At 35.1% G+C, this 13,854-nt stretch overlaps 1 protein-coding gene across 5 annotated transcripts in view; it reads left to right on the forward strand.

The window, feature by feature from the left end:
• Positions 1–13,854, forward strand: part of hdac11 (histone deacetylase 11) — a 73,887-nt gene that overhangs the window by 49,862 nt on the left and 10,171 nt on the right. For all 5 annotated transcript variants that reach the window (XM_051911885.1, XM_051911886.1, XM_051911884.1 and 2 more), the window contains 3 exons: positions 4,454–4,496; positions 6,340–6,416; positions 7,983–8,045. In XM_051911885.1, coding sequence (XP_051767845.1) covers positions 4,454–4,496; positions 6,340–6,416; positions 7,983–8,045 — 183 coding nt within the window. The remainder of the gene's footprint in view (positions 1–4,453; positions 4,497–6,339; positions 6,417–7,982; positions 8,046–13,854) is intronic.

Genomic DNA, 13,854 nt, shown 5'->3' on the forward strand with positions numbered 1-13,854 from the left:
CTTCGCTTCGCTTCAGAAGGACATTATTAACCCCCCGGGGCCGTGTGAAGTACGTTTATGATGGATGGATGTGGATGGAAGCACTTTCTTCAGCTCATACTTGTTGATCCCATTCACTGCCACTATAAAGCTCGGATGCGTCAGGATATTTATTAATATATCTCCGATTGTGTTCATCAGAAAGAAGAAAGTCATATACACCTAGGATGACTTGAGGGTGAGTAAAGCTTGGGGTAATTTTAATTTGAAAGTGAACTAATCCTTTAACTAAGATTAATAAATGCTGTACTGTTCATTCTTAGTTTATGTTAACTAATGAAACCTTATTATAAAGTGTTACCATTAAAACAGTATTTTATTGTTTACAGATTGGCCCCAATCACTTCTATTGTGATTTAAGTGCCTCACTGTAACCCTGATTTTTGCTTTCTTAGAGAAAAGGATGGACAAGTGGAAATTAACAGCTGATATAAATGCTGTTGATTGAGCTGAACCCAGGATATTCCTTTAAGGCACGTCATTGTCAATCTTCTACCAGCAGTACCATCTTGAGGACGTCCTTCCCTAGTGCGACTTTCTATACCCCCCTGTTATTCCAGCAATGTAAAAGACTGCAGTAAATTACTTTGCAGTATGCCAGGTGTTCTCCACAGTGCATCTGCGCTCTGACAGACCGCACTGCGCGGCAGACGAACTTGCGATGAGTGTGCTCCACACGTCCCTCTCAGCCCGAGAACATAATTATACCTCCCATTGAGCCCTTCTCACGGCCTGCTAATTGACTGCCATTTCAGTCAGCAGTCGACAGGCTGGATGGAGCTGTAGTTCTGGTTCGGGAAACATGGGAGTGTGTGCGGGCCGTCCCCGTCTTAGGTAGTGCACAAGGAAGTTCAAGGTTAGACAACATCCACTGTGTAATTGTGGGCGTTTGGGAGGAATTATCATAATGGGCAGACTCGTATCATTAATCTCTGCTCTGTTGTTGTGGATTTGTTTGTTATCAGTCTTAATGTGATGATTATGAATGAGATCAGATGTGCACACTTTGTTTAGCTTTAATAGCACTACTTCAGTTACAAATAGTGCAGTCGAGATGTAGAAAATGATTTTTGAGATGCAGAATGTGGCGGTGGATGTTTATATAAATTGATGCTTTTCACACAGAGCGGTCGTGATGTCATTTAGGTAGTTTGACTAAAAATAGCATTGAATCTGAAGAGGATACATTTGGTGTGCCACATATCAGGGCTCAAAAATAAAAATGGCCCAGGGCCAGTGTGAATGAATGACTTCTAATCTTATGAATTAGAAGGCATGATGAAAGGCATTGCTAGTACACACATTTCTGTTCACTATATACTGATACACTGCTTAGGGATCTAGGATGTGAAATGAAACACATGTAGATTTGTCAGTTTGTACCAAAAGTCTGAACCACAGTTTACACATACATACATAAATACATACATACATGCATATACACTATATACACACACACACACACACACACATATATGGGTCAATGTCCAAAGGCCTTAATAATAATAAAAAACAAAGATTTGACATCCAAAGTATGTAAGGTAGTACAACTAGATCTCTTTTATTGAATCCAAAAGGTTTTAATTATATTTTGCTACATATAAAGGCATTTTAAAGATTTTGAAGTGTCAAAAGGTCATTCGGTTTAACCGTCCAAAGGCCAATACAGCCATTTTATTTATGATTAAAATATCTTAAAATGTAATAAATTGATATATTTTTTTTATTCTGGCATGATTTTATAACATTATATATCAACATAGTGCAAAATGGTATTAAATTATGTGTAGAAGTCATTGCTTTGTTATGAGAGAGAAAATTTATTTCATTGATGTCATTTGGAGTAACCAATATAAAGGGACCATTCTGGATCAAGTGATGCGGTCAGTAACATGTGACAGGATGTGACATCATTCAGACACCTGCAAAGGACCACATGGTCATGAAGCAAAGTAACTAACTCTCTCTTAACTATTTGAAAAATTCATGTTTTCACTTGCTCATACGCATGTCCCGAAACATCAGGTCATTCGGTACAACCGCTATAAAACATGGAAAATGTTTTAAAAACTTGAACTAAATATAAAATGTTTGATTGTCCTTTGCTAGCTAGATATTAGCCTGTTAGCATTGTTTGAAAATATCATCATTCGGTATAACCAAAAGTGTCATTCGGCAAAACCAAAATTTTGGTTAAACCGAATGACTTTTTTGGTGTACATATACAGTACATTTTTATATATATATATATATATATATATATATATATATATATATATATATAATACACACACACACATACTGTTCACCTGAATGACATTTGAATTTATTAAAATAGAAAAAAGTTTAAATTGCAATAATATTTCACAGTATTACTGTTTTTACTGTGTTTTGTTCAACTAAATGTGGTCTTGGTGAAAAAAACATAAAAAACCCTGTAATTATTCCAAACTTTTATCCGGATGTGTATTTGTGTATACAGTATGTATATGTATATATAGTAGCTGATCCACTGGCACAAAAATCCATCTTTTATTGAGGCTTGTATAGATTTTTCCCATGCTGTGTTTTCTGTTTCATTGAGAGCACTGGTTGATTTGAATAAAATATTAATCATGAGTAAATTTATATGCACTCTGGTCCTTGAATTGATTGAAATGATTGCAGACTCAAACTTTTGATGCAGTTTTACTGATGGATCTCCTATCAGTGGAAACCCCAAAGAGAAGGAGAGCAAGAGAAAGTTAAAAAGGAAAGATAGAGCTGAGTTGAGCTTAGCTGTGCCTCCCAGGAACAGCTCAGGGCTCCAGGCTCACTGATAACCTTCTCCTTATGCAAAGCCATGCACTGGCTGCAGCCAGGGGATTGAGCTCAAGAGCACTGTGTGTGTGTGTGTGTGTGTGTGTGTGTGTAGCGTGTAGCTCTCTTCTTAGTTTGGCTTTCTACTTCACGAGTGACTGAAAGTAGCTTTAAATACACTCAGAGGAGAGTATCATGAGTGTATTGGTTGTATATCAATTCTGGATGCAGTTAAACTTGTCTAAAATTATCATTAGTCATTATCTCAGGGTGTGTCTGTAATAGACAGGCAACACCAATCAGAAATAATATCACATAGTTTCTGCTATTTTACATTTAATTGCTTGTTTCGTAAAGAAAAAAAAATGGATGTTTTTAAAAAGGTCCCACCAAGAAAAGTTTAAGAATTTCTGTCACATCAAATTGAAATAGCTTTCCTTACAGTGATTTAAGTTTGTGTATTGTTTGTCATTGCATTTTATATGTTCTGTTAAAATATATAAAATATTTGTGGTCAGTAAGATTGAATTAATTAATTATTTTTTTGTAAGAAATTAATACTTCTAGTAATTAATGCAAATTAAACAATCATTTAAGAATCATCATTTCATCAATACAAAGGGTGTATGGTTTCCACAAAAATATCGAGCAGCAATAATTGTAATCATATTGCACAGTATTACTGTTTTTATTATATTTTTTATTAAATAAATGCAACCTTGGTGAGCATAAAAACACTTTACCAACCCCAAACTTTTAAATGGTAGTTTGTATATATATATCTGGAAAAAGAAATTAAAAACCATTTATGGAAAATGCCCCTCAAAATAAACTAATAGAGGCAATACCACTCTTGATGCCACTGCAGATACTAAGTCCTCTACCAAGTACTCAGATCTTTCAAAGGCTCATGGAGGCAATTAGATTATTTGTGACAAGAAGAAATGATAAAAGAAAACGCGATCTGGTCTCATTTTGAAAGACTGATTATTATTTCAACAAAGCAGCATCAAGTTTTCTTTTTATTGCAAACCTCATTGGAATGCACCACTCTTGGAAGATGGTATCTGTGATAGACAAATGGATAACACTTGCTGAGATGGAAACGCCATTTTAAAACCATTTCCTGTTATTCCACTGTCATTAAATGTGTATTATAGATTGGATTTTTCCTATGTTAATGTGAGATAATAACAGAAATAAAGTAAAACTAAGAAAGAAGACAGATAAGTGAATAAGGGAAAGAATATATGAGGAAACCATTAACAACGGAAATAAATGTCTCAAATGAGTATGTTTAAATATTCGAAATATGCAGGCTTTGTAAAAAGCTACACTAAACTGCTCTTAAGCCATTAGTAGACTATATATACACAGAACTTCTGTGTGAAGTTGAAAGGATTTGTAATCAGAGATGAAAGAATTTCAGATAATGTATCCTCCCTCAGCTTTAGCGCCAAGTTATTCTGCTTTTGATTTATCTGGCACATGAGCAGATTTCTGTTTTTCTGTTAATTTATTGATGACTGGAAAGGGGAAAAATGCTAGCTGGAAAATGAGACCATGAAAGTAAAGTGTTCTCTCTCTCTCTCTCTCTTTTTTTTTTCTTACCTAGGCTGGAAAGCTGGCAATGGATCGAGGATGGGCAATAAATGTGGGTGAGTTCTCTTTCTAATGCTCCTAATCATCACTTGAAGTGAGAATAAGTGCATCTTACTGTAGCTTATGGATTTGCTGTGCTCCCTGCATATTTGATTCCATCTCAGACATACTGTTGATCATTTAACATAGTGATTCTCAAACATACTAATATCGCCTAGTCACAACAAATTCCCTCAAATTTTGTCACTTATGCATCTCTTTGAGTGCAAGCTTAAAGGATTAGTTCATTTCCTAATAATTTATTCACCCCATGTCATCAAAGATGTTCATGTCTTTCTTTCTTCAGTCGAAAAGAAATTAAGGTTTTTGAGGAAAACATATAGTGTCTCCATATAGTGGACTTCAGTGGGGTTCACCGGGTTGAAGGTCCAAATTGCAGTTTCAGTGCAGCTTCAAAGGGCTCTACACGATCTCAGACGAGGAATAAGGGTCTTATCTAGCGTAATGATCGGTCATTTTCTAAAAAAAATAAAAATGTATATACTTTTTAACCACAAATGCTCATCTTGCACTGCTCTGCGATCCGCCACGCATTACGTTAGAAAGGTCACACGTGATGTAGGTAGAAGTTTTTCGGTAGGCCGGTAGGTTTTTCGGTCTCATTTTCTCCTCCAACTTCAAAATCATACGTTTTACCTTTTTTTGTAAAGGACGTTAATCTTTGCACGTTCGCTTTGTAGACACTGGATCAGTACTTCTGCCTTTGTCACGCATGACCTTTGTAATGTGATTACATCATGTGTGGTGGATCGCAGAGCTACTGCAAGATGACCGTTTGTGGTTAAAATGTATATAAATTTTTATTTTATTTAGAAAATGACCAATCGATACACTAGAGAAGACCCTTATTCCTCGTCTGGGATAGTGTAGAGCGCTTTGAAGCTGAATTTCTTTTTGACTCAAGAGAGAGATACGAACATCTTAGATGACATGGGGGTGAGTAAATTATTAAGAAATTTTCATTCAGAAGTGAACTAATCCTTTAAGGACTGTCTAAGTTACAATGTCCTATTTTACATATATTTTATATTTATTAAAATTGCATATAGATAAGAAATAATAAATGAAACATGGAAAAAAATAACAATACTAAATAATTAAAAAAAAAAAAAAAAAAATTCCAAATTAAAAATGTAATAATTACATATAATAATAATATTAATAATAATAGTCATGTTGTGTACCATTGTTCCTGGACTGGTAATATGTGTTTGAAAACCCCTGGTTTAAAGAAATTAGTTAAAAGTGAACATCTCTTTAATATCAAGATGTAACAGGGTTGTCCTTTTTGGTAACTTTATTCAAAAATCCCCCAATTATGGCTATGTATTGATGTATTCACTATTCTATTCTCATCCTCGTTTCTGAAGAAAGTGGGTGGGAAAGCGTAGCTCCTGCTAGCTCAGCCATTTCCCTCATGCTGTTGAGAAACAGAGCTGCTCTTTGCCTTTGCATTGCTAAACATTAATAGACAACGGGCGACTGTTCATTTAAATGCGCGCGTTGTTCCTCGAAGGGTGTTGCACAGTAATTGAAAGGTGTGAATCAGCAAGCGGGGTCGTGTGAATAAGCAATAAATGCTAATCGGCAACCGGCCCGCTCTCGTAGAGGAGCTTCCGGAGTGCAGAGTCGTTTAATGAGGCTAAATGTGGCGGGTCATGGAAGGACAAATCGGATCTGTTGCCTGAATGTATAAATGTGATCCTAATTAAAAGGTAGTTTCTCAATCATCCACATTTTGAGGGAACATTCAAATGGAAATCTTCTGTACTCGAAAACAGGCGCCATTTTTATACACCATTCACTGAATTTAAAGACCCTTTTCTGCTTCTCTTGCAGGAGGAGGCTTCCACCACTGCTCTAGTGACAAAGGCGGAGGTTTTTGTGCCTATGCTGACATCACACTCGCAATCCAGGTGTTTGCACGAAAATACTAGAGATTGCTAATGTATAATATGAAACATTCTCAGTATCTTGACTAGTTGCTGACAGAATTTTTTTTCCAATGAGCAATGCCAATAAATAATAATGCTGAAGTTGAATGAATAGTTATTTTACTCAGTTCTTTTTATTAAAAATTATTATTCAAAATTCACTTAAAATGTATATAGTTTTATTATTTAATTTTAAAATGAAATCAAACAATTAAAATAAGTGAATATTTTGAAAATATTTTTTAAAAGCATATAGTCTGCCAATTGTTTTTATATTACACTAAAAACATATTATATCCAAATGATCAAATATTTGATTTTTTACAACTGTAAATTTAAAACACTTATTTAAGCACCTGCTGTTGTTATAAAATTTTTACATTGGAATTTAGCACTTTTCAGTAGTGGATTTACTATCATCTTCAGTATAGTTGCTGTTTGGTCATTTTAAAAAGTAATGAAGTTTTACTCTAAGAAATATTTCAGGGGACCTGTTACCACAACTTAAATAAATGCATGGTTGCAAGTTTAAAATTCTAATATATTGTTTTAATTAAAACTTTTAAGTTGCAAACATTATTTTGTAGAGTTCTGTTGACATAATAATGTTGATCATTACATCAACTTAATATTGTCTGTAATTTAAACTCAAATTTCTGCGTTAATTGGCTTAAAATTTGATTGTAGTAACTTAATGAAATTAGGTAGTGGATTTCTAGTTCCCAGCATGCTTTGCATAGGACTGCATAAGGAGAAAAAAATTAAGTGTTAATTTATTTGTTTTTAGTGAAGGGAAAGACCTGTTAGTGTTTAATGCTGTTATGTTTGACATTTTAACGAGTTTCTGTAATGCTGAAGTTTTTGTGGTTACCATTGTGCTGAAGAGTAGATACATGAAGTTAAACACTACATTGACTCTATAAGCAATGACCCGCGCTAATTCCAGTGACAAGTAATACCTTACTTGTTCATTAAATATACATGTTAAGTTATGTAAGCATGTGCTATAATAGCTGTGTATTTGAAATGAAATAGATAAGATTAATTGGTTCCAGGGCTACAAGTATGGTAGTTGGAACGACTTATTTTTTTTGAGTAATCAACTTAAAAATTTGTGTTTATGCTACAAATTATTAAGTTCCTCTAACTCAATGTAGCTTGTTGGTTGAACATAAATTCCCTCAAAGTTGCCATAACTCAAAACTGTTAACATAACTCAACACATTATTTTTCAGAGTGGAATAGAGCTAAGAGGATTACTTACATAAACATGTCATTAAATCTTATTACTTTAGAAATGCATGTAGCATCTCCCAGCCTTGGAGTTTATCCTTTCATTAAAAAATCCTGCACAGACTCATGGGTCCGAATCCATGTCTGGTATCTATGTACCATCTTTTTACTGAAACTCATTCATTGATTTCCTATTTTTTTACATTCATTCCACTTTTAGACTGTTGCTATGTCATGAGATCCACAAACCCCTTTGCAATTTGTTCCTCTGTCAGGCACAACCTAACTTCCTCCCTTGTGTGTTTCCCTCTGCAGTTTCTCTTTGAGAGGGTGGAGGGAGTTGCCAGGGCCACCATCATCGATCTAGATGCCCATCAGGTGAGCAGTCCTTTTCTAACTCCACTCTGTCAGTCAATGGAATTGACGCTGTAGACGAGATAATACCCCCTTTTGAAGGTGAAATCAATAATTCTGCGCTCCGATTACTTATATGCAACAGCTTTGACTCTTCTGCTGCTGAAACTTGCTTTCTTCTGTTGTCATGGCTCTGTTAGTGTTGGCTGTTGAGTGTGCCATTAAGATGATTGCCATGGCAATTGCTACTCCGTGGCAATGCTACTTTTTGGGGCTGTCAAGTGTGTTATGTTATGATACATGCTCTTATAGTGTGTAATGAGGTGCTAGCTTTTCCTATAGTTCTTTTACCAACTTATAAGTGCATTAAATAGCCAGATCCTTTATTTTTTTTAAATAATTTCCCCCCCCTGCCGTCCACTCAAAGGTTTCTTTCCCCAAAGTTTTACAAACATAGTGTAACTGTAACAGTTTTTTTCCCCTGTTTTTAAGAAGTCTTTGCAAGTTCTATATTTGCATGGGCAATGTGTTTGTACTCTGAATAGAATTTGGGGTCAGTGGGATTTTTCAGTAGGATTTTTTTTTTTTAAACAAAAAAGTTAGTACTTTTATTCATTAATAATGCATAAATTGTTTCAAAGTAACAGTAAAGACTTTTACATTGTTACAAACAATTTATTTTTCAAATAAATGCTGTTCTTTGGAACTTTTATCAAAAAATCCTGGAAACAAATTATGGTTTTCATCATTGATAATAATAATAAATGTTTCTTGACTCTGAAAACTGAAGAAATGACTGCTAAAAATTCAGCTTTGCCATCACAGGAATAATTCACATTTTCAAACATATTAAAATAGTAAAGAGTTATTTAATGTTATTTTAATAATATTTCAGAATATTACTGTTTTTACTCTATTTTTGATCAAATAAATGCAGCCTTGGTGAGCATTCTCAAGAGACTTCTTTCAAAAACAATCAAAAGGGGGAGATTTTCAGTAATAATAGAAGAATAGTATAAGTTGTTACAGTTCTGAAACTTGACACTTACAGAATGTATACTTACTAATCAATATCAGTGTCTTTTATTTCAAAAGATCAAAGAAAATTTAATTTTAGCAAGATATGGCCCCTTTAGAGATCAGGTATAAATACTGTAAGAAGCCACTCTGTTGGTCTTTGCAGCAGTAGAATATGTCATATCCAATGCAGTGCTGAGATGGTAAATTACCCCGCTCTTTAATAAAATATGACTGTTCTTTAATCATTCTCACTATATTATGGGTTTTATGATCTTTAACTGGGAGTGTAGACTGCATATTGAAATCAGCCATATGTCAGTGACTGTTTTATCCTCAACCTCACGATATTTACTTGTTCACAAGTGTATTTATAGGCTGACATACAACTGAATTAACATAAAAGGAATTAAGCACTTGTGAGATTGTATGTTCACTGTGAACCAGCTTCTCTCTTAATGGACATTGGGGACAGTGAAGGTGAGCAGAAAATATTTAGTTTGACGTTGTGCTTACTCAAGCGAGAGAGAGAGCTGGATCAAGCGAAAAAGACAAGGAAGTGCTTGATGAGATAACAGAATGAAAAAGAGAGCGATCTCACAACCAAAGACTCTGAGGTAAAGAGTTGAATAAAGCAGCAGAGCTCTAAATGGGCAATCAGCTACAAAGAGTTTAAGATGATGGCTGTCACACTCATCACTTCTGAGAAAACCATTATTCTTTATGTTGTCAAGTTTTTGGTGAATTAATGATGGGTTTCTTAGTTTTCAAGATAATTTGAATGAAAAGTAAGCAAATGTATGTCACCTACATAGTGAATGTATACTAAGAAAATGTAAAAAAATAAATAAATAAAATGTCTTACCTTGCTTAAAAGACCACATTAGAGCCATTTTTCCATGCTATTAAAGTCAGCATGAAATGAAAATGAACACTTTCCGTTTTCTAAATGCATGTTATTGATCTTAGTATGAACGATTCAGCTATGTATGTTTCATTTTTTTTTATTTTAACCTTATAATTTTTCATTCAAATGTCATAACTCGTTCTTCCACTGAAATTACAGACTTCTCTTTGGTGACATTATGGTCTCCATTAATTTAGTCTGCTTGAACTCTGCCCCTTGCTTACAATCAACAGCAAGCTTGCATTTAGATCTGCCTACATTCAATCAATAACCCATTAATAGAACCAAGTCCCCACCATACATTTTTTCTGCGTTAAGCCATTTCACTCAGATGTATATAGAACAATACGGAAGAAAAGACCTGTCGCTACTTCCATCACAACTTTAAAATTTTTATTAGCTGTTTTTACCTGTAAAACTTGGCAGGTTGACCATATATAATCTTCATGATGAAGCTAGCTAACCATAAATAGCAGGTTAAGATGATATTTGGCTATTTTGAGACTGTCACTCACTTTGCAGATTATAACAAATGTTTGTGTCAGTTGCAAATCTGTCAAATGATAACAATAGTTTTTTTATATAATTAAATTGTATATCACATACACATGCAGTAAAACAGTAATATTGTGTAATATTACAATTATTTCATATTAAATAACTTTTCTATTTTAATATATTTTAAAATGTAATTTACTCCTTTGATGTCAAAGCTGAATTTTCAGCATTATTACTCCAGTCTTCAGTGTAACATGATCTTGTAGAAATCATTCTAATATGCTGATTTGGTGCTCAACAAACATTTCTTATGATTATCAATGTTGAAAACAGTTGTGCTGCGTAATATTTTTGTGGAAACTATTATATAATGTTTTCAGGATTCTTTGATGAATAGAAAGTTCAGAAGAACAGCATTAATTTGAAATACAAATATTTTGTAACATTATAAATGTCTTTTGATCAATTTAATGAATCCTTGCTAAATACTGTCACAGGTGTAGCTTCATAAATCCAAAACACATGATGCAGAGAATAAATACAACCTGTTTTTAAGAAACCAGGAGAATACTCAGAAGAATCAACTTAGCAAACATAAATCAAAGACGATAAATGACCAACATAGGGAGTATAAATACACAGAACTAAACAAGACCAGTGTTGGGGAAAGTTACTTTTAAAAGTAATGCATTACATTATTGTGTTAACTAATTGTGTAACTTTTGCGTTACTTTTTATGAAAAGTAATGCGTTACATTACTTTTGCGTTATGCCTAAATTAATCTGCAGTGGTCAGGTGGTACAGCGGTCATGTGATACAAGTAAGAGCTCTTACAAGCTCTAATTATGAGCTCTATGAGGACTTGAACACTTTTTTTGGAAAATATAAGAAAACACAGGCACATGAACAAAAACACAGTGAAACTCAGTGTGACCCTGACAAATAAAAATATGAATATCTTTTTAAAAAAACAGTCTGATATTAAACTTTTAGAGTACATATTTATTATTTCGGGCACCCATATCAGTCAACCACTAGTCTTAACAAGTCATATCCTTCCTTCCTTAATTAGTGTAAATCAACATGTTTCCCTCTAATTTGCAGTTTATTGCACTCTCCTTCCTAATGAGTCACCTCCCCTGCTAATTAGCCCAGCCTATTAATTAAGATCTGATGGACCCAGGAGCTGTTGTTTTTGATAATTTTGGTGCTACAGTAGCACAAAAAACTGCCATAAGCATTTTTAAGTGTGGCTTGATTGTGATTATGGTCTTTTGCTCATCGACTAAGCCAACAAGATCAGATCAATACCATTGCCGGGTGAATAATTCATGGAGGGCCACAAGCAGAACAAAGGTGGGAATCTTCATGTTGGCATATAAATGGGCCTGAAACCGCTGTCTCAGCTGGGTTTAAAGGCTGTGAAAATATCGAGAGAGGATAAATTGGCGTTAAAGCTCCAATTAAAGGCTTAAAATTATGACAGGTAATGGCAGATGCTGGTCTCTGAAGGCGACTATCCGCTTGTTAAGTCGTGACATAAGGAACGCCGTTTCTGGGTCCAAGCCTCAACTCGTGTCACTTGCAAATGCCATCGACGGCCGTTTATGAGCGCTATTTATTCATATTAAACATCAAACATTTTAAAAAGTTAAACATTTTAAATACTTACAGTCTACACATCTGTCTCCATGCTCACAGCGTCACAGACATTAATATTTTAACGATTTATAAAAGATGAATCACTGTCTGGCCATCTGGAATGTTGGTATGGAGATAAAGGTTATGATTAAAAATTTTTTGTAGTATTACACCACATTGTGTGTGTATATTAGCACCGTTTGTTGTTTTTCTTGTGGTATGAGAACGTTTGGACCCGGAAGCGCTGCTGCGTGACGTCAGACTTAACAACCTTATCTGCACAATGAGACGACAGATTGTTAGTCCCCTGTATTGTGGCATATTAAGAATCAAAGTACTTAAAGTAGTTGTTAGCATCGCTGGAATGTTACAATTCTTATTGTTTAATGAAATATTGCGGTATTAGAAATGATTCATTCATGCACATTACCCTCCTTCTTATAGCGACATCTCTTCCTTTCTCTGATGACGTTTAATGGCGCGAGGGCGGGAAAACCTGTCACTCACATGAGATCACAGCAATAGAAAACCACAACCGTCAGGGTTGCCTGGTTTTCACAACAAAACCCGCCCAATTGCTCCTCAAAACTAGCCAAAAACTAGCCCAATCGCATTTCAGGGGGGTCCCACGGTAAGAATTGCGTTCCGGGGGGTAAAATCTGCGTTTTTGGCAGGGCTTCCCTGGTACATTTGCATTCACAGGGGCTAAATATCACATTATTTGGGGTCAATTCAACCTGCGAACATGAAAAACAACCAAGTCAATTCCTGATTGATAAAATCAAGTCCTGCCCACATTTTTTCCCTGCCCACAAGCCATTTCACAAGCAATAGAGTACCTCAGGGATGACTTGTTTTTGTAGGCCAACCCGGAAGTTAGCGGCGCACGGGTTCCCTCGATCGAAAGCCTATGCATTTTTCCCCATAGACTTTTGGAAAATCGCAAAAAATAAGCTCTGTGTTTAACAAAGGGTTATGACACTTACACGTTTTGTCTATCAAGATAATCTTTACAAGTTAACACAACATTTATACATTTTGAAGCCTAAATAAAGTTGTCAGATATGAAAAGCTTACAGTAGGCTATAAACGGACTACAGCACACCATGGTCACGGATCAACGTCACCACCACCAAGCTTCCTCAAACTTTATTTAGAAAACAACTTTGTTTAAAAACATGCTCGCTGATTATGATCTGTGCTGTGTATGAATATCTATCCACTTTTTCATGAGAAATGCTGTCCAAATGTCCTGTTTGTCATGATGACGTCTAAAGTCCCCGCCAAAGGAAGTAGTCCCTTTTAGCAGTTGGTTAGCAACCGCTGTTTTTAAGACACAATAAAGGTTTAAAAAATCACAAGCAGGTTATAACTGGTGTGTTTTATGTCATAGATCAAAACGTGAAAATATTTAGAGGCTTTGTTAACCACAGACCTTATTTCAAGCGAGTTAGCAAAAACCCATTCAAAAAACCCATTGACTTCGGGGCGATGGAAGTCCTAAAATGCTAACTCGCTTCCGGGTTTTGCCTACAAAAACACGTCATACCTGAGGTACTCTATTGCGGTTTCATGCCGACTTTTAAAAGGCTGATACAGCAGTCGACTTATACTGACAATTAGGGTTGTGGATTTACTTGAGCATCGCTAATAACGTCATTGCAGATATGTGCTATTTGCAGTCAGCTATGATTCATTTGCTCCTCAAGTGAATGTGTCCGATAACAGGAGGGTTACGGAGATCAAATGAGTATTCAGCTGGTCACGTC

This window comes from Ctenopharyngodon idella, chromosome 11, assembly GCF_019924925.1.
Source record: "Ctenopharyngodon idella isolate HZGC_01 chromosome 11, HZGC01, whole genome shotgun sequence".
NCBI classification, from domain to species: Eukaryota; Metazoa; Chordata; class Actinopteri; order Cypriniformes; family Xenocyprididae; genus Ctenopharyngodon; species Ctenopharyngodon idella.